At 37.4% G+C, this 22215-nt stretch overlaps 1 protein-coding gene across 1 annotated transcript in view; it reads left to right on the top strand.

The window, feature by feature from the left end:
• The window catches only part of CCDC146 (coiled-coil domain containing 146), a 57536-nt gene that overhangs the window by 33014 nt on the left and 2307 nt on the right, over positions 1–22215 (top strand). Inside the window, exons 5-17 of the mRNA XM_058022973.1 lie at positions 1602–1659; positions 2191–2364; positions 2956–3029; positions 4085–4312; positions 5202–5388; positions 8625–8720; positions 9719–9889; positions 10533–10621; positions 10738–10902; positions 13265–13483; positions 14103–14331; positions 19603–19731; positions 21601–21738. Of these exons, the coding sequence (XP_057878956.1) occupies positions 1602–1659; positions 2191–2364; positions 2956–3029; positions 4085–4312; positions 5202–5388; positions 8625–8720; positions 9719–9889; positions 10533–10621; positions 10738–10902; positions 13265–13483; positions 14103–14331; positions 19603–19731; positions 21601–21738 (1957 nt within the window). The remainder of the gene's footprint in view (positions 1–1601; positions 1660–2190; positions 2365–2955; positions 3030–4084; positions 4313–5201; positions 5389–8624; positions 8721–9718; positions 9890–10532; positions 10622–10737; positions 10903–13264; positions 13484–14102; positions 14332–19602; positions 19732–21600; positions 21739–22215) is intronic.

Below are 22215 nucleotides of genomic sequence, written 5' to 3' on the forward strand. Positions count from 1 at the left end.
ACTAACCCAGTTCTCTTTTTTTCACTATTTCTTTTCCTTAACTAGAAATATGTTTCCTGAGACTTCCAGGTATAAGCTTCACTCCTTTTGTTGGGGGACTCAAACTTAAGAAAGAGTTTCTTGAGAGAGTGGGAGTGGTGGCATGGAGGAGGGAATCTTAAACCAGCCCTGCTAAAGGATTGAGCAGAAGGTCTTAGGGATGGTCCTCCATGAGGTTGGCTGCTGGGAGACTGATCTCTGTTCCCATGCCCACACACTTTCTAAAACCTGAACCACCACCACCATGCAAAGTCTTGCACTGCTGCTGGAAGGTTTCAGAAGAAGAAAAAAAAAGAAATAGCAATCAGCAGCCTCTTTTCTGTATCAGCCACATTATGAGGTCACTGTAATGGCTGCCTTGGGTGGGTGGGGATGCCCAGGAGTCCCTTGCCATCGTTATAGCTCCAAGTGACACAGCTGTTTTATGGAAGTTTGTCCCTTTCTCTTAATTCTTCCCTAATTTAAAGAGTTATTTGTTCTGCCGGACTGCCATGAGTCTCAACAGAACTTGACCAGCACATCCTCCTACTGGAGTTATAAACATGAATTGAAGCCCTGAAGTTGATTCTTTGCTATACCTGGGACAGAGGACTCGGTGAAGTTTGGTTGTGATGGCACACAGACTGCTGTAGCCCATTTACCTACACAGGAGCTGTTCTGTGCATGCACTGGGGATCCACCTTCAGAAGGGATCGTTTTGTATTTGGCAGTATTTACCTACCTGCTACCAAAAAGCTCCCTATTGTAAATCCAACAAACTTGTTGGCTGAGCTCCCTTTCTATAACCATTCCTTCATCTTTCTCAGGACAGTGTTACTGAACACCCACAAGGTCTAATCTTTCCTGTTTTTTCCTTTCTTCCTTCTTCACTTCAGCATCTGTCTCAATTGTTGCCTGAAATTAAATTGCGTTTTAGTTTTGGATACAGGTTAAGATGACTGTGGGTATTCAATTTACTTTTCTACCACACTCCTTTGGCTTAGCCTATAACCCCTGCCACTTTTCAGGATTTTTTTCCCACAGGATCCAGTCCAGATTTGAGGAGCTTCAGTTACAGTTGTCTCAAGAGTAAATGTGTATGTGAAAACATTTATAGGAACAACAAGGTGTCTCACTAGCAGCTGCACTTTCTTTGATACTTGATGTCTTTGTGGCTATTTATTACCCATCTCCTCTCTCCTTTTGCCACATTTCTGTGTTAAGATTTTGTTTCCTCAGCTTGGGAGGAACTGTGGGTGTAGGGTGCCACTAGGAAAAGGCAAGGGTGAGTGAGGCATGAATGCACCCCTGCAGGAGGAAATCAGTCTAAGAAAAATCAGGTTCAAATTTTAGATGTGTGCACTGTAGAAAAAGATTTGTGCACCTCCATATACACATGCCCAGACCTTCAGGACCCCAGTCACCAGTCAGCAAACTTGCTTTAAAACTGAGCACCTTTCATTCTAATTCACCATGTGTTTTAGTCTAACACAGCATAGGCTTTCATACTTTTTTACCATTTACTGTATTACAGTAATGATTATTCTATTACTAGTATATTTCATTCTGCTTTGATTTTGTAGTTTGAGAGAGGAAAAAAAGCTTCTGGAAGATGAATATGAAAGAATGTTAAAAGAAAAGGTAAGTATGAAACATGAGAAAAGCAATGTTTTGTGTTCTGTCAACTAACATATAAAAAAATCACAGAAACTTTTCTCAGTGTGCATTTCTAGAGTTTATTTTAAATAGAGTATATAGAAAATAAATTTTTAAATAAATAGATTCTATAGGCTATATTACATCATTTAATTTTGATAACTAGTAAATAACTGATTCAGAAAAGATCTGGAATTTTATTTACCCAAGGAAATGTTTACTATATTCAGCAAATAGATACTGCATGTAAAGGTAGCTGCAGGTTTTTGGTTCTAGGATGTGAACATGAAAAATACATTCGTTGTCATAAGTCCTGAGGAATATATGTGGCTTTGTTGGAAATAAATTCTGTTAGTATTGATAGAAGAAACACTCATCTGGTAAAGAACATACATTTTGTATCTTGTCACTAAAAATGTTATCATCATCCAATGGTAGTGAGTCTGTGTTGTCAGAAACCTGCAAAATGTAAAAGGGGAAATACAATTAATCTGGTCTTTTATTTCATTTTTAAAGAAAAATGATAAAGTTCAACAGTTGAAGGAAAGTTGTGATGAGCTCAGCGAAGAAGTAATCCAGAGGAAAGCAGAAATTGATTCAATGAAAGAAGCTGTTTCATCCAAAGAAAAGATGATATTGACAGATGAGGAAGAAATGAAAAAGCTTCAGGAGATGCTTACTTATTTAAAAGTAACACAAAAATAATTGTGCCTGTGTATCTGTGAGTGTGTGTGCGGGTCCAGGTTTTGCCCAAAGGAGCAGTGAATCTTCTGGGTGTTGTCATTCCAAATTCATTGTGCCATTACATTAAATATTAGACCATTTTCCAATAGGCATGAAACATGCTGCTGTGCCATATCCTTATTGCACATATCCTTAGTATTCCTGTAGGAAATACTGAGAGTTATGTTTTTGATTAAAAAGTGGTTTCTATAAAGACATCTTAGTTATGTTGTGTTATTTTAGGTTGTTCAGATTACAGTTAATACAGATTTACACTGAGAATTAAAAATATATCTGGGTCTGCTTCCTTCCATGGTATAAGTAGCATTATAAGATGTATTCATAATATTCAAGCATAATTTTTATCTTGAAGATACACTTAAATTGTCAACATCAATGTTTAGTTTTAAAAGTAGGAGCTACAATTCTCTGGGAAAAACTCAAACAATTAAAAAATGTTTCCAACTGATTTTCACAGCAGTTCTAAATTCATATTACTGCTATGAAAACTCATTAGCTTTTGTAGCTATTAATCAAACCTTTCTGTTTTGTTACTAGGCTGAGCTAGTTAGGATCCTTGGTGTTCCAAAGCAACTTGCAAAAGAAACTGAGAAGTTGAAACAGAAAAAAATGTATGTTTTTAGTAAATAATTCTATACACATTAATATATATATGTATAGCTTCTTCTCATCCCTTGGTTACAGAAATGATTGAGGATGGTTGTTGATTAAAGTTAGGATCAACATTTAAACTAACAATTCCACAGCTGGCAGTGTGGCTTGAGCTGCAAACCCATTCTCCCTTAGTCCTGTACCAGCTGTGGAGGCACAGCTGCTTTGCTGCAAGGTCCTGACATGAGTTGCAGTCTCTGACACTTCATCAGGGGAAATGCAAGCCAGCAGCCAGTCTTTTCTTCCTCTCTCTCATGAAGTTGGGGTTCTTCTCCTCTGAAGCATGGCATGTGCTGTTTTCTCTAAGTGTAAAATCAAATTAGCTCTGTGCACTTTCAGCCAGGTCACCCACAGATCCCAGCAGCCCAGCTGCCATCCAGATGAATGAAGGGTTTTGTACCCTGTTCATGCACAGGCTTACACTGAAGTTTGTGTCTCCTGCTTCCAGTCCCTATCTGTAATAACACATCAACTGTTTGACTGTTAAATTTCTCCAGTTTAAAACTTGTATGATGATTTTCTTCTACGTTTTCCTCGCTACTCTACTTATGCAACTCTGCCATCATAAATCTAAGAAGTTTGCCCTATAGTGTTACAGCAATTCTAAAACAATTGTAAAACCTACATTGTGCAGATTGCTATTAATGAAATATTTAAATGAGTCTGTATATTTGTGTCACATCACAGAATAAACTAACCCGAGTTCCCAGTTCCTAGGAAGAATGGTTAGAAATGTCACACCCATGTATGTAGCAATATTGACAGAGACCAATTTCCTTGAACTCTTTTAATACTGTCATGGTGCTAAGCTGTCCCATAGCCCCCTGGCTATCTGCAGTTTTATTGTTGGACTGTATTGGAATGTGAAGGTTCTCACTGTCTGATTTCAAACATTTGACATATATTATTGTGAAATTATTTTGTATGTCCACAAAAACTGGCAACTTACATTTTGTCTTTTAAATATGCCTGTGGAAAATCTAACCCTTACTGCTTTGTTAAAATATATCCACAGTGATGCAGAGAAGCAGAATGAAGCCCTTAATGACCAAATAGAAGAACTGAATAGCACCCTGAGAGCCACTGAAAAAAGGACTGAAGAGATTTTGCAAGAAAAAAAAGAAGTAATGAAGGAACTGGATGAGAGACAAACTTTGATACAAAAGAATGAACGACAATGCAATAATTTGACAAAATCACTAGAAATTAATGCAGAGAAGGAATTTGCCATCCTATCAGACAGGTTAGAGTAGGAGACATGAGCCATATGGAAAGAGTGAATGATTCTCTATTCTCAAAAGTTTATTTCTTTTTTTCTGTTGTTGCTTCTATTTTCAAGTTTTATGCTGCATCCCGTGCAAATTATAAATTATCAGACTTGGTTTTCACTTCCAAAATGTTGATGTAAAAATTTGGAATATGGAATTTAGGATCTGGCTAGAAGAAGAACATCAAAAAACATAAGCATTTGATAAAATTCTATGAGATTTTGCTCTTAAAAGTGAAATATTTTAGAGAGATTCTCTAAAATATTTCACACATTTTCTTTCCTGTGTAACCCACTGAAAGTAATTTGAAGAAGAATAAAGTATTTCAGTATTTTCATTTTCAAATGAGGCTCCGATATCTTCTCTCATGTAGTCCTGAATTTCAGTGGGGATTGGTCAATCATCTTCCCCTCAATTATAATTTTCTATTTACTTGATAAAGTAAAATAAACTGTTAGGTTGAAGAGAAGCTTCCAATGATTCCACCTTTGCAGAGGGAGATGTATAGTTGCAATTCTGGCCATATGCTCAGCAACAATTTTTGCTTTTCAAGCTTTGTATTGAAGGCCCACAGCTTCTTATTTTGAAATGTTCTCTTATATGAAAAATGTTTTCTTCTTCCTATGTGTATTAGATTTGCTGACATTTTTAGCATATTTAGAACAGACTGTGGGACCTCAGTGACAAAATTGATTATAGTTATAAAAATGCTACCTTTTTAGGTAATTTTTGTATGTAGTTTACAAGTTTGTCTTGCTGAGCCATAGTAATGAGGTACTCAAAACCATTAAAATAGTTGTGCCTGTTTACACATATGTCTTGATTAAGTTGCCTGTTTCTAAAATTCTGTGTCTGTCTATATAGACAAATCCTGGAAAATAATTTGGATAAATGTATCTCGGAGAACAAAAATCAACAAGAAATTCTCAGTAACCATCAAACAAAGAAAGATAAAGAACTGAAAAGTTTAAAAAAGTTAGAGTTACAACTGAAAAGCATTTGGGATTCCTTGGAAGCAGATAAGGCAACACATAAAAGACTCAAATCAGAGGTTTGTATGAAAGTGTTGATCATAAAGAATGTAAATTTTCTCCTAAGAAATATTTCTATGAAATCTCTTGACAGTCCTACAAGGGATTTCATCTTCCTCATTTCCTCCTTGCTTTAGTATTTCACGCATTCCTCTTTCAATAATACATTACTCTTTTCTGTTTTACTGTCTTTTGACTATGATAAAGGGAAGTGCTATTCTTCTTGTGTATTCAAAGCATTTTCTTTCTTTTCCGCTTCCAATTATTTCTTAAAAATTTACTGGTTTTATATTTTCTTTTTCTCATCACTGGTTCTTCCATTCTCTCTTTCCTATATCTATTTTCTCCTATACTTGCTCCTTGCTCAGTCTGAGCATAAAAAATTAATCTTGTTTAGTCAGGTGAATGTTTTTTCACAGCACTTGATGTTTCCTACCTTGACACTGTCCTTCAAATTTTTCTTGGTCCTTCTTAGTAATTCAGGGCAGAAAAGAGTCTTACATAACTGTAAAGTTTTTAAAATAGCTATACATATCAAATATCATATATACTAAGCTTTGCTATTTAAACAACTCCAATTATTACTTGGTAATATTTAATATTATTGAACAATATTTTTTTGTCTCCCTTGAAATTCCTCCTGAATTCACTTGTGTATTGCCTAGTAATATAAGCTCACCTGGGAGAAGGGAGGAAAGCTCTAGAAAAACAAAATTTCAATACAACAAAGTTTTGGATTGAATTTCCTTGAATAATGATTAAAGGGCTGACTCATATTCCAGACTTTGATCTTAATGCTTAAAGAGTTTCTGTTCAGTATCAGCTAAGAGAATCTGGGAGTTGGTATTTTTGCATGTGTTCCCATTGAGGAAATGTTCCTGGATGGAGAGCCACAATTGTTTAAAAACATGTAATGCTAAAATCAAATGCCATAACTCACCAGCAGCTGTGGTTAGAGTTCACAGCCTGGGGTGAGATCCAAACCCATCCCAGCCCAATTCCTTCACCCTGTGGAAGGGCAAGACCTTGTATGTGTGTTACAAAAACCATCATCATGAGGAGTAAGGGAAAAGGAATGCCATGAGACAGAAATGGAATTCTGATCAGTATTTTACACCAGAAGCTGCAGGATGCTACCCTAATGCAAATAGCCACAGCAATAGAGTTGTTTTAGCCCATCCTCCCATGTTCCATATTTTCTTTGATTCCTTTTGATTGCTCTGTTAGAAGAGCAATTGTGAAATCACTGCTCCTCTGCATTGAAATACAGTACTGCAGTAAGGAAGAGTCAAGTGGCCAACTTGATTCTGCTTGTTTTTTGCTATATTGGGACAATTTTAATTTGTAAGACTTGGGAGCACACCTAGTAAAAATTTAAAACCAGTATTTTAAGTAGATAAAATTTCTTTAACTACTTAAACCCCCAGATTTACATTTATTCATTGTGTTTCAAAGTGAAAAAAAATCACAAGAATGAATTGTTTGTATAAATATGTGATTGCAGAAGCAGCAGTACATCAGTGTGGTTCCCTAAATTTCTTCTTTTGAATCATATGCTAAGTGCAGAATGACTGGTTTGTAGAATAAGGAAATTACACGAGCACTTCCTTCAAATGTGTTTTTCTCGTTAGTGCGTTCGTTGTGAAAGGTCAGCTATTGCTAAACACCAGAATTGTGTGTGAAAGAGAACTGCTGGTGCTGCTGCCTCCAGCCTGGGGCAGAGCTGCTGCTCCTCCAAAGGTGCCTACGTTTAGCCCTGTCCTATGTGAACCTGAACAGATTGAAGATGTTTAGATGAGCTTTTTATTTTTACGCAGCAGAAGTGGTAATTAATATATGCTTCACAGAAAAGTTATTTTTGATCCCTACACAAGACCAAAAGTCGCTTTCGAAGGACAGGCTTAAATGACATTTTAGTAAACTTAAGTCAAATTAAATCTCAGAGCTGCAGCTGAAACTAAAGTAACTCCACAATTTGACCTGTACTGCGCCTCTTGTTTCCCTTTGCCATAATGCAAGTGAACAGAATTTAATTTTACAATACTATCACAGAAGGGAAAATAACAAGTGCAAAATATCTCCCTATCAGTATTATTTATAGTGAACTCTAACATCTGGTTGTGATCTGAGCAAGATATCACAGGATTGTGTGTATTATCTTTGAATATCTTCCAGGTGTGTTGTTAAATGCAATTTTTTCCCATCCATATGAATTACAGATTTGAAATTAAAATCATTTGGGTTGGAATGGACCTTTAAAGGTTATTTGGTCCAAACCCCTGCAGCAGACAGGGACACCACCATCTAGATCAGATTGGCCAGACCTCAGTCCAGCCTGGCTTTGAATGTTTCCAGAGATGGGGCATCAACCACCTCTCTGGGAAAGATGGGCCAGTGTTTCATTACCCTTGTTGAACAAAATTTGTCCAAATATCTAATCCTCCCTCTTTTATTTTAAAATTACTATTCCTTTTCCTATGAGCAGTTCCTGCTAAATTGTTTGTCCCCATCAATTACACAGAGGCATCATTATATTCCATCATAGTTAGCCTGATGCATTTTTTTTCTTGCTTTCTTATAACCACAAAGAATTTTTAAGTGAAGGTAATTACAGTGAGGCTAGTACAGCTTTTTGTCTTACAAGTTATATCATGTAAGTAGTTGTAGTGAGATTGATCAGATAGATTTTAATCAGAGGTAGTGTTTTTAATGTATTCCTTCACATACTTAGTGTTAAAATCTGATTGAATAGATTAGAATAGAATTTTACCATAATGTACATGAAAAAATAATACATCAATGTTTGTGTTATTAGATTTGACTTTCTAGGGTCTAATGAAAATCCTACTGTAGTGATAAAAAGAAAAAAATGTGATATCCATTTTATGTAGATGGGAACTCTTTATTCCCTTTAGTAAGCTCAAAATTTCACTCTGAAAATCCTCCGTTAATTTAGGTTATATTTTTTATATATTATCTCTGTGTTTATTTTTTTTTAATGACAATTTAATTGCTGAAAACCATAAACCTTCTAAATTTCCATGAAGTTTAGTGTTCATAGTTCTTGAATGAAAAATTTGAGAAACTTCAGTAAGTTGCTGACGAACTCTACTCAATTAAGTATTCTTGTACTAGCAATTATAAGAAGGGAAAAAATTAATTTCTTAATTTGTTTAGCTACTTCTAACACAGTATCAGCAGTTTAAATTTTCCTCCTTTTTATTTGCATCACTATGTGCTTGGTTTATTTTTGTAGGCAGAAAGTAACTCAAAGTACAATGCAGCGTTATTGGAAAGACGACAAGAACTGCAGGACGAGATTGAAACGATCAAGAGAGATTTAGCTGAACAGGTGCTGAATTCTGCTTTCTCACATTTTTTCATTTTGACAGTAGGTTTTCTATCATGAGAATAAAGGGACTGTTTGAAGAAAAAAAAAATTGAGTTTTTAGCTGCAGCTTTCTGGTGAGAAAATGCAATAGTGTTTCTTCAGTTTTAAAGACCAGTTTTCTTTCATTTTTAAAAACATTTGTGGTGTTACTGGTTGTATAATAGAAGGCAGAAAGCAAATCTTTCTAGTTTAAGTCTTTCTAAATGTTGTTGGTGACACTGCAGTTAGAAATATATTGTTATACATTTCCTTTGGATATGAAACCGTGTCTTGTTGCAACAATAAAAATTCAGCATTTGTACATTAAGATTTTTCATCTTCACAGTTCTGTCATTTGTGGATGTCTGTCTGTATGCAGCACAGCCATACAGAGTGTGGCAATGCAGATACCTGTGTTATAAGAGCATCAGTACCTGCCACTACAAAAATGACCTCATAAGAAGCAATCTATTTCAGACATACCTCCTTGTCTTCTTACCCTTATATCCATTTTCTTTCTGTGTTTTGTTTGAATTCATTAACATTATCAAGTGGGGATCTGCTTGTATTTGGATACATGTGCCTTCCAGTACCTACCTGGCATTCTTTGGGATATGAACCTTGCGTGCCATGGACAGGCATGCAGTCAGTGGAGCTTGGGGAGCTTCCATCACCTCCTCCTGAAGACATGGCACTGAACTTCCTTAAAGATTATACAGCTATAAATATCCATTGTGTCCAATGGACAATAGCTGAGAGATGTCACACTGAGGAACAGAAATGCTCCTAGGTGATAATATATTCTGAAATGTTATTATAGGGATTGTGGATGGTGTTTTAAAGCAATAATTAATTATGGTTTTAAATCTGTGTAGTCCGTGTATTTGTTTACATTGCAGATAAACCCAAAGTATTTCCAGCTTTGGGTTTGCCAACACAGATACATTGTTGCATTGGGATTTAAATTTAATCTTCTCTAGGAAATGATATCAGAAACAGATGCCCGTGTGTTAGAAGAATGCATTGCTGCAGAACGCTCGCTGTTCAAAGAGCAGGAAAAATGCAGAAATGAGTTGGCCACACTGACACGTCTGACTCTGCTCAAAGCTGATGAGAAGCAACTGAAAAGCAGGGATGTTCAGAAAGCCAAGGTAAAAAATTATATATTTGGAAGATTGTTCAAAATATCAGCTGGTGTAGGGAGAAATTAAATTACTAGTGAGGGGAGTTCCACAAGAACACTGGAAACTCTCAACACTCTCAAAAAAAGCTCTCAAGAAAACCCTCTCAGTACCAGTGGGAAGGGAGAAAAGGCCTCTCAATTTAAGATTGATGGTCCAGGCTATTGAGGACTGAACACAACTGGAATCAAAAGATCCAGAAACTTAACAGAATGCAATTCTGCTCAAACATCAGTGACTGCTTAAAAGTCAGAATTGAGTAAGAAAGAAATTTTATTTGTAAAGATACAATTTCAGTGTTTCATTTGCTAAATAATTATATAGTGATGGACTTGGCTGATCAGTAGAAAGAGTGGAACTCCAGATAGAGGGAACCAAGCATTTAAGATGCAGCATCAAAGTATCTACACTACTAATAGTAATTGTAAGCTTAATATAAATGGGAAAACTCTGCTTTTTTATGTTGTTGTAATAAAAACATTCCATTGTAATAAGAAAAAGTTCTTACAATAATGTCTTCTCACTGACTTTTTCTCATCTAAGAGTTGTAATTTCACTGAAGACATTTCTTTAGTATATCTAAAGTGCTTACTAAATTTTATTTAAATTTCAGATTCAACTCCAAAGTCTTGTTAAAGAACTAAAAAGATTGGATAGTGAACTAACCATCTGCAAGAAGATGAAAAAAGAAAACGAAAAAGAGTAAGAAAATAATGACAATACGTTATTTCAAAAAAGTCTTCAAAAGCAAATTTTATCCAAGGAATGCAGGCATAAAATGCTAATAATTATTTCTTTCACATATCTCATTTCTTCAGAATCCAAGGAGTTGTTAAAATGTGTGAACTTATGCAAATTGAAAAGGACAAATCTATAGATTTGATGCGTATTGCCCAGTGGAAAGCAAAAGAAGGTGAACACCGGGTAAAATTGCTAGAAAATAATATAGAAAATTTAAGGCATGCTGTTATGACCAGAGAAAGGTGAGTTTGAAGTACACTGTAGTTCACAATTATAAAAATTTAAGACTAGAAAAAAATCTTAGGAGGGAATCTATTCCATCTTTAATTATGCCCATATCCTTGGTAGTTATTATCCTGACTTTTTAAATCTGATTAAAACAAAGGCATTTAGAAATACCCCTCCATAATCTCTTCCAATTTCTTATCCCACTAACACTGCACAACTAGCTTGGGCATCAATGCTTGTCAGAAAGTAGTTTTGAAGTTTGTCTGGCTACTCTGTCATTTCTCATCAGAGTTTTTGGCTCTCAGGTTTTGCATTATCATGCTGTTTCGTTCAATGTGAGCATCAGCATTGCACTCATATCTGCTGTCCTCAGAGAAATAGAGGTCTGACACAGATGATTCCCTAATGAAGTGGTGCATGGGACTATTAAATGAGTTACTAGCTAGGAAAATGGCTGTCTAATTAAAAAATTAGATCAAATTGGGGATTTTGGTTCAAACTCACACTGAAGTTTATTACATAACATTTATTTCAGATAAAGTGTGGTTTCAATTTCCAAACAAACTTAGACAGAATGAAAGGTCACATTCACAGCAAAGATAATGAGGCAGAATAGCTGTGACTCTCTTTTTTCCTAGACCATTATTTAGTGAGGATATCTTTTTGCCATATTTTTGTCATCCTAGTGATGAAATTCTGCAATAATGACAGAATTACAATGTCTTGGAATTCTGTCCTTGGGCAAATAGGGAGACAATGAATAGCCAACTTGGTAAGCAAAAGAGGAAAACCAAAACTGAGTTAAAAATAACATAATTTTCAGTTAAAAATAACATAATTTTCCAAAAACTTCATTATTTGGTGCCAAGAAATTGTTAAATCAGAAAAACAACACAGTAGATATTTTTGTGAATCTCCTAGTAGTTTGGTTTCAAAGTCATGCTAGAGATAGCTAAAAAAGAGGTAGAACTTCAGTGATTGAAGCAATTTTGTCAAGATGTACAAGCTGACATTTTGTTGTAAAAATTTTGAGGCCTTCTCTGAAGAAAGAAGGGGGGAAAAGGCTAAGAAGACATAAATTTTGTATAGATATCAGAAGTATATAAATATTATAATTGTGTCCCTACTCGATACAGATCCAACAGATATTTTGGGCTCTGCAAAACTAGATTTAAAACTAGTCAGAGATATTGAATTTTCAGTAACTCTTTTGCCTATGAAAAATATTTTAAATCCCAGTAATAGAATTTAGTATCAGTACCACTGACTTCACTGCAACCTATGCTATTTGTAGGACAGAGTATCAGTCCAAGTTAGGCAAGAAATTTTCAGAAAATATTTAAAACACATTGCATTTCTGCAATTCTGTTATACTTTCAGTCTGAAACTTGACTTAACAGATGTTTAATTAAATTCAGTAATACCCTGTGGTACTCAAAGTGTTATACATGTGGGGGAAATGAAAAAAAGCAGCTCCCTGCCCTGTATACAGCAAATCAGCAATTTAATGATGGAGCCCATGAGGGAAGGATATTTCATCTGCACGTCTGTATTTTAACAGGAGACTTTGCTTCTCCTTTCACTACCTCTTTTGTATGTTGACATGAGTATCTTCCTGGTGTAGATAGATAAAGCTGTGTCTTGATCCAGAAGTGATACCACAGATCAAATGCAATAACTCTAAATTCTGTTCTGTGAGATAGTAAATACTCCATTTGGTGACAAGAATCTGTTTTTTAAATTAGAAGCCATCATCCAGTGATCAAAAAGGATGCTGGAAATAATATCTGTTCTTTATTTTTGTGTGATCTGGTCACTAACCTCCCACTATGTTTTGGTTTTGTTTTTTTTCATCTGTCAAATGGGCAGATGAAATAATAATGGGCAATCTAATAATTTTCTTTCTTGTGTTAATGTTGTGACACACTGTTTTATAAACAATAGCTTTGAAAAACTTTGAGTTGCAACAAAAAATAATTTAAATATTTTTTTTAAATAGAGTGGCAGGATTTTGACACATTAAGGCTTTTCATCATAGTTCATGTATATGCTCTTAAACTTTATTATTTATGGCTACTTGGGCTACCTAGTACAGAATAAAAGAGCTGTAAGTGCAAATGTAAAAGCATTCATAAGTGCAATGCTCCCTCTATAGCATTTTTCTTGTGCCAGAATCCAGTTCTTTTCAGGCTGGAAAGAACTTCCAAAACAACCTGCTCTCAGAATGTCTTTCTTCTTCTTGTAAAGCTTCTGTGAAGCAGAGACATAGAGGAGCCCTTTGGGCTTGAGAAATACATTTAAGCTCTGCTTTTAATTGCTGAAATTGGTTTCAAATTGAAAGAACTAAAAATATTCCCAATTTCTGTTACATTAAAGAAAATTGCAGGAGGACTATATGAAGATTAAAAAGAATGAGAGAATGAAAGAGTTCATCAAAAATGATTATGTGAAAGTTGAACAAGAGATGCTAGAGAATAAAGAAAAGGAAAAGTATTTGCATGTTGACAGCCTTACTGCTGCAGCCACACACGTGGAAAAGGAAATCTCACAGCTACACAAAAATTATGAAAGGGTTATTGAGCAACGAAATGAGAGGTACATTTGTAAATTTGATCTAAGGTAGTGCTTAATTTTGACATTCATGAAGCAACAATACTTTTTAGCCTATGAGCACTCCTCATGAGGATTGCTAAAGGTCTGTGGCACTGCAATGTTTGGCTGAGCAGCCCCCTCACTGCACTGCCAGTGCTGCTTTGCATTATGTAGATATTTCTCCAGTGGTGATCATGGTCATGCTTCAGAACTTATATACAAAAAATATGGTGTCTTGGCTACTGAATGCCTTGAGCACTTGTAGCCACCTGCTTGGTTTGTGCATTGTGCACAGCTATGGCATCTGCAAAAATGCAGATTATCTAGATCTCTCTGATCTTAATCCAGTTTTAAATGCTGTGGGAAGCCAGAAGACCTTAAAAATTATGTGAGAGACAAGAGTCGCCTTTCCAAGAGTTTGTTTTCTGATTTTCACATTGCAATTATTTTGTTACTTATTTAAAATGCTGTCATTAGATTAAAATGATAATTGAGAAAGCTTCATACATTGTCACAGATTATTACTATCTTTTAAGATAACTTTTTAATGTTCTTGAATGGAATATACTGAATATGACTCATTTTTCTAAAAAATTATCTTTAAATTTTGGCTTTATTTCAGTGGTCTTTTGCTCAGAGAACGAGAAGAAGAAGTGGGCGTTTTGTATGAGAAAATAAACAGGCAAGAGGTGTTGTGTAGGAATGGAGAAACTAAGATGCAAGTTATGGATGAAAAGATCAGTTTTCTGAAGCTGAAGTTAGTTGAGAAAAAAAGAGAGGTTAAATTGTATTTTAAAGAGCTCTCAGTGAAGAATGCCCTGGATGCACAACTGGTGAAAGTTCGGACACAGGTTGGTGTTAAAGGAAACCTTTTTTACCATTGTTTTGTATTTTAAAATTTAAGGTGATTTCATTGGAAAAAAATATGTGGATGTACAAGATTAATTAAAGCAGCAAGTTTAGTAATACACCTGTCTAGCAAAGCTCTGATACATGTTTTGAACTTCACATATGTGAGTTTTTATGCTTATGTGTAGTAGGCTCATGGTCTTTGTTTCACATGTGCCAAATGTTTCCTGGGTATGGAATTCCAGCTAACCCACCCCATAGCCTGAAATGTCATTATGACTAAGCTGGAGAATTGGAGTCATGGAGGAAAAATGAGACTGTAAAATTTGTTAAAACTGTATTGATGGAGTAGGTGGAGGGGTGGGAGATACACTTAGACATCAAATTTCTAAAATAATAACTCAATTCACACTTGACCCTGAGCCTACTCTGGAAACTCTGCTGCCTACAATGATATAATCCACATATATTTTCTTTAGCACAAAAACAGTGTAAGTTTTAGTCCTAGTAACAAAATAGCATTAAACAGCTAACAAACTGCAGTGCTTGGGACATTCTTTCCTGGCTTTCTGAAATGGCTCATTTACTTTTGACCTTATCTCCAGATGGTAATTTTTCCCATACATACTCTGTTAATGCCTGCACAAAATCATGAATTGGGCTGTTCCATTGCCTTTCAAACCCACATCAGTGGGAGCTGTGGCTCACTGTTTAATAGTGCTTGCACTATTCTCTTACTTCTGGCCTTTTGAAGAAATGGTATGCTCTGCTACAAGAACAAAGCATAGTACATGTTTTAATACCTCATGCAAATCATGCCCCAAAGACCTTTGCAGGGCCATCACAGACTTAAAATATGAACCGAGGCAGTATTAAAAAAAAAAAGAAGACTAAATGAAAAAAAAAACTAAAAAGACTCCAAAGTTTTCAGGTAAGATTTAAAATGAGACTGAGATTCACTGAGTCAAATACAGTAGTAGCAAAATGCAGATGTTTTTTTGAACTGACAGAATCAATCATGAAACTTTGCTTTTTCTGTTCTGCATTCCTGCAACTTTCTCCTTTATGATGATAGTTCATGTGAAACCTAAAATCACTGTTAAAGGGATTTTAATGCTATTGTTGGAGGTGCTTAAAATCTTTTTGCAATGTTGCCATAAAATTTAAAAGTGGGAAAATATAGAGTGGTGTGATACTATGCCTGCAGTAGTCCTAATAACTGTTCCCAAGTGAGGAGTTTTCCAGTGAAGTATGGCAAATAATCCTTTATCAACCTATAAAATTTAACTAGATACTGTGATTACTGAATATTACATGGCTCAGACTGGCTGTTAACTAGTTCATCTCCTTATGCTCCACCATTCATCATTAATGCTCTTACTCACACTGCCAATAGAATTAAGTCCAATGAGAAGTAGTTTCAAATTGTTTGCCTTTATCTGCATGATGTAAACAAAAACCATGAGCCCAAATCTGAATTTCGGTGTTGGTTGCCAAATGCACACTGCTGGTTTTTGTACTGATTACAGATTTGAACCCATGTTGAAATCTGACTCAGCTGCTGTTCAGTTACCACGGTCTCAGACTGTCTGGGTTGGGCAGGCTGAATCCTGTACCTGTGCCTCTTCTGTCCTCCCCTTTTCCTGCCCTTCCTGCCTCCTTCTGTCTTCAGCAATTCCAGACCCCTTTGGAGCAAGTGCTAGTAACGTGGACTAGGTATTTTCATTATTATCAATGAAAAAAAATTAAATTAGAAATATTTACAGACTGCAAAAACTGACCCATAATCTCAGCAGCTGTAGTGCCCATTGGGAAGGGGAAAAGCCCAGATCAGGGCTGTGTGCCAGTTCAGCAAGAACAAACACTCCACCTGGGTCTCCTACATTCCACATGAGCTGCTTAATCATCAAAGTGATGCATGTTCCACTTGCATGCTTTTCATCAGAAGCTTCCTATTTCCACAAGACATTGGTGAATAGCTAAGCTAAAAAATACCATCATCTGAAGCAAGACCAGACCTCTTCTAAGCAAGTGCAAGTCACATGGACTAGGTAGGCTTGTTAACATCTAGGTAAAGATTTAAAAATAGAAATATTTACAGACACTTCTTTATACAAAAAGTACCTGGCGAGACTGTAAGGTGGTTTTCCCCGGGCATAAAACTATGTAACTTTTAATTGGGACTGCACATCAAGGGACTGCTCCTGCTGACTGAAGTGACCCATAAAAACTAATCTGCCTTCATGCATCAATGAGAAATACTTAGCATTAATCATTAATTAGTCCAACACGCAGACCTGCTGAGCTGTCATGGTGCTGTAGATGGGACTTTCATGCCTTGGAGCTCAGGCAATACACAAGGATTGTCAGTTTATTTGAGGCATTTGGCAACAAAATTTGTCCAGGTTTTAATACATGAAAATCTTCAGACTACATCACCACATCATAGAATAAAGGGACTAGTAGAGAGATAAAGAATTTATCTAAGCAATTAGCTCCCAGAGCAGCATTGGATTGCCTGAGAGGGCTAAGCTGTGGCTTCACTGAGAAACAGGTTTTCCCAAGCAAGCTATCCCAGCCTTTCCTTAACAGTGGAAAAATTTTCTTGAGCTTTAGCCTGTATCTTTCTTGCTGTGGTGTAAGAATATTGGTTTGTATTCTGTCCTCCAGGGACATTACAAATGGACCATTCTTTTCCTTTCTGTAACCCTTCATTTTAGTGGAAGGATGTTAATCATGTTCCTCTCCCATCCTTTTGCTGGAATACACAACCTTGTTTCTTTCAGTCAGCTCTTACAGATTTTTCTTAGATCATTCTTATTCTGCATTTCTTTTATATCTTGGCAATATAGTCTTTATTTGTCTTGAAGGGCAGTGCCTGGTCCCTGTGGCTGATAGTGAAAGGATTCGTTCGGGCATCTTGCAGGTTTCCTTCCTGCTTGTGCATCCAGCTATGGTGGCACCTTTCCTGACACATGACGTGGTGATTCATCATCATGTTAATGTGTGTAACAACCAGACCCTTTTTTAGAGAAAAGGCATCCAAACAGTTGATTTGATTCTGTGCTTGTACAGGCAATTTTTCCTGCCTACATGTAACTACTAACTTTTTTATTTACTATTATCTTTTTGGTTCAGACCTTTTTTTCAGAGAAAGGTAATTTTGCATTTGAATATTTTACAAAATATACTTGCAATCTCTCTGAGCTTCACCTCATTCTACTGATGAGGTATTTACTGTGTGTTTTAATCAAGAACCCATTTATGTGGCTTGTTTATGAGAATATCATATGAAATGTTGAAGCTATATAAAGATCAAAATGTATTACACCTACTATTTGTCATCCATAGACCTGTGGAATTATCATAGTAGACACTGATCTGGCATGACTCAACACACTGTGGTGGCTGTTATCCCTGTCATTTTTATCTTCTTGATGCCTACAAAGAAAACTTAATTATGTGTTCCAGATTTATTCTTCAGAAAGAGAAGTTATCATGGTTCCAAAGCTCCATTTGCACCCCTCCATTTTTTAAAATAGGTCTTGTATTTTCCCTTTTTTAGTGCGGTAAATACCTCACCTACCTTCTCTGAGATTCCAAAATAAAAACCTGATGTCCACTTTTTCAGACCAGTTGCTTTATCTAGACATGTGTTCTCTCCTTCAACAATTCATCCTGACTGATTACAATCCAATGCAGAAAAGCCTCTCTTATAGTCTTTTCCTGTCTTTTGTATCAAACCCACTCTAAGAAAGAGAGAAAGGATTTTTTTAAAATTTTAAGACTTAGAATCTGCTATGACTCAGATAGTCTTTTCCTAGGAAAACACTACAAATTAGTAAAAAAATAAAGAAAGATGCCTGTAGTCATGCTACTTAAGCAGACACAGAATAGCAAGGTTATCTCTAAACGCACTTTGATGCTTTTGGATTGGCTTGCTTCCAATTCATATTGCATTTAAAAGTGAGGCTAGTGTTTACATTTAACATGAAACTTTTTTATGACCTTTGGACTGTGGTTTTGCTGCTTAGTCCTTCTCTAAATTAACTATTCAGTCCTGCACAATTTTCTTTGGTGAGCTGCCCCTAATCTCATTAAGATACCACTGCCTCCAACAAGGCATTTTCCCCTGAGTTAGTGGTTGAGAAATTTGGCCCCAGATAGAAAAGATCACTGGAAGCATAGCTGCATCCTGCTGTTTGTGCTGGCCCTGCTTTTACATTCTTCCATTCTGTGTACTTTTGGGCTTGAGTTTTAGCTATTTGTTAGCAAAATGTAACTTTCAGTACCTAGCTATATTCAGAATCATGGTTTGCTGAGGAAATTGTTCATTACACTCATCTAAGGTTTTTACTTTAGCTGCTTTTAGACAAAATGTACAGGAGTGAGTTGTGTGGTGCTTGTTTTATTATGAAAATAGGTATTTAAGTGTTCTGGTAATGTTCCACTGCCACCTGAGAATATCTGTCAGTTTTCTATTTTCTAGTTAAATATGACTTGTTAACTTCCAGTGACAAACCTCATCCTGGCAACATCTAAACATTTACTTTATATTTTGGTGACTGTTCATAACTTTGAGAGCCTGGGACCACTTATTTCCTTAATCACTCATCACCTGCAGTGGATGGTTGACATTTACACTTGGGTGGCTGTGGCAGTGCTAACAGCTCACTGACAGCCAGCCAGGTGCACATCAGAGCCCCACCACTGTCAGTTTTGCAAGTCCAAAGATGAGAAAGCAGCCCCAGTCACTGGTTCAGTGAGTATTTAGGCTGAGCCTGGATGAACCAGTAGCATATTCTGGGAAGCATTATTCCATGGGAAGGTCTCACATGGGAAAGGTCAGGGCACACCTGCCTCTGTGACCCCAAGGGTACCTCACTGCTCAGTGTCACCACTGAGTCACTTCAGGACACGTGCCTGGGAATGTTAGTGTAGAAAACTTGGATGTCTGTAGGGATGAGACCCTCAGTACTGGCCAGCAGGGAAGCAGGGCTTTCTATTGTATTCCTGAGGATAAAAAACAAAAAGTAGCCTGAGCACCAAGAAACAGGCAGAACTCAATTTCTGTCAAACAGCAGGGTTCCCTCTGTCCTGCAACTGTCACACTGTAGTTCTCTTTTAAAAGAAAATTTTTAAATGGCTCATAATTTTATGTTACCTGCCCTCCTTCCCAGTAAAAGGAATCCTTCTCTTTTGAAGTTTCCAGACCAAGGTCTGGGGATGAGTTTGGTGGGAATAAATAACTGTTGAGGCTCTTTGTCTGGTAGTATTCCCAATGCAGGGACAAGATTAAAAAGCTGGAGGAAAACTATGGTGATGCCACAAACGAGAGCAGAAAGCAAGAAATGGGAGGGAAGGACCCATCTCCACCTGAGCTGCTAAAAAGGATTGACAAGGTAATGTCACTTCTCATATCATAAGCTATCCTGCTGTGCTTGACCTCTTTTAGAAATTGCAAATAATGTCTTTTATTTTTAAAATAAACTTACTGTAAGAGGAATCAAAACAATTATGATTGGCCATTGTGAACTCCAGCCCAGCATCTGCTTTCCAGGTCAACTGAACTTGGGACATTTGACTTCTTCCAGGACATGTGATGGTGTTCACAGGGGTCTTAGGATGAGGGAAGAGATGAGAATGTTGACTCCATGTTTCTGAAGCCTTGATTTATTATTTTATGATATATATTATATTAAAACTATACTAAAGAATAGAAGAAAGGATCTCATCAGAAGGCCAGCTAAGAATGGAGAAAGAATGGAACGATAAGAAAAGCTTCTCTCTTGGACAGAGAGTCCAAGCCAGCTGAGTGTGATTGGCCATTATTAGAAACAACCACATGGCCCAATCACAGATGCACCTGTTGCATTCCACAGCAGCAGATAATCAATGTTTACATTTTGTTCCTGAGGCCTCTCAGCTCTCAGGAGGAAAAATCCTAAGGAAAGGACTTTTCATAAAATGTGTCTGTGACAAGGACAGGCTGGGGAGGGGGAGCTCTCTGAGGTACCCCTGGCTCTGCAGCATCCTCTGCTGACTCCCTTCACATCACTGGCACCTCAGAGCAGCCCCACCTCACCAGGGGAAGGCACAGAAAAGGGAGCAGAGGGAGAGAAATGCAGAATAATAAACTGCTAGCAAACAGGGTTGTCAGTCCTTGCTAAGTGGCCATGAGCTGTTTCACCACTATCCACGGGCTGTGAGCAGGAGGCAGAGCTGCCAGCCTTGTCACAAAGCCTGCACGTGTGACACAGGAGCAAACACTGCCCCTTGGCAGGGCTGGGCCCCACTGCTTTCCTTCCCTGCTGAAAAAGGAGCCACCAAAGAGAGCCTGGTGGAAGCAGCAGCCAGGCCAGCCCAGCAGCTACACCTGACTGCAGCACTGCTGGTGACTGCCCCAAGAGACTCCAGAGGGAAGCATTAGGTCCAATGGAAAGCCACTTCAGAGCCCTCTGGGTGGGGGAAGAAGGTAAAAGAACAGCATTTTCTTATACAGTTTTGTCTGTCCCAGTTATAGAAGCACAAAACTCTTCCCACAGTGTTCAGTATTTGGAGGGGATTTGCAAAGGGCTCTGAAGGTGTGAGGGCAGTAGCAGCAAGCTCTGAGCACACCCCGGAGTCCTTCTTTTGAAATCCAGTTTGTAAAGAGAGACCCTGAACACAGCTGCTTGAATTACCTGAGCTTTTTGCTTTACTGCCCCATATTCCTTGACAGGAGGGAGCTCTGCATAGCCGAGCAGGCCAGAGCCTGCTACCACCAGCCTACACATTAGGAAGAAGGTTCTCTTGGAGTTGTGATAAGTTTAAATGTCTACTTCAATCTCCATGGGATTTAAAGTCATTGTAGTTATAATTTGTTTATGCAGCCCATACTTTTTTTAGCATGAGGAGGGGAAAAGTATTTAAAGCAAGACCTGAAAGCTTCCATTGTGGTGTGACTCAAGGAACTGGAAGATGAAGAAAATTATGACTAAAAAAAAGCCCCATTGCTTTCAAGAAAAGCACAGCAAGGCAGTAACAGTGGTGTAACCCCTGTCCCCAAAAGGGCCTGGCCTGATATGGAAGAATTGTACGACTGACAGCAACCAACTGAAGCAATTTGGGCCTTGGCAGAGAAGGTGTAAATTTTGAGAAATCTGAGAGTGAAGGTATTCATTTATGACTGTTCACCGGTATTATTTCAGCAGCTGGGGGCATTCACAGAACACTTTGTGCTGCACCTTCCCCTGTCCTGTCCTTACACTGCGTTCTCCTCCTTGCTGCAGATAGAGGCAGAGCTGGTGCAGAAGGAGCAGAGGCTGCTGAAGATCGATTTCCTCTGTGAGAACATTTCTGACCTGACGGACAGAATGCGCACGGTGGCGGAGAGCGGCAGGCAGGACATGCTGCTGTTCGCCAGGAGGGTAAGAAGGGCACTGCAGCTCTGCCTGCCAGCCTGCACAGAATGAAACACTATCTGGGCAAGAGGTGATTCACTTGCAAATTACAAAAGTGGCTGGAAATGTTGAGAGGCAAGTCATAAGTGAGTCCTTCAGAAATTACAGACAGGAACAGCAACAGTAATACAGATAAACTGAAACTATCAGGCGAATGTCCTCTCTTTTAAAAACAAAGTTGCACCATAAATGGTACCTTTCACTAAAATATAGAATTAGTTCTTTCTGAAGTAGATGCTTAGAAGCTTTGTAGGATCCTCCTTTTGCAATGCACTTAACAGCCTTTCCACAAAAAACAGGTCAAAGGCTAAAAAGAAATAAGGGGAAAAAAAGAAATAAAGGAAGGCCACGCAAATTCTACTCCAACATACAAAAAGATGAACTTGGTATCTGGCTCAAAGTTCTTTTATTGTTTAGGTAGGGGGAACCATACAGGAACCATTA

This window comes from Melospiza georgiana, chromosome 4 (assembly GCF_028018845.1).
Source record: "Melospiza georgiana isolate bMelGeo1 chromosome 4, bMelGeo1.pri, whole genome shotgun sequence".
In the NCBI taxonomy this organism is placed as follows: domain Eukaryota; kingdom Metazoa; phylum Chordata; class Aves; order Passeriformes; family Passerellidae; genus Melospiza; species Melospiza georgiana.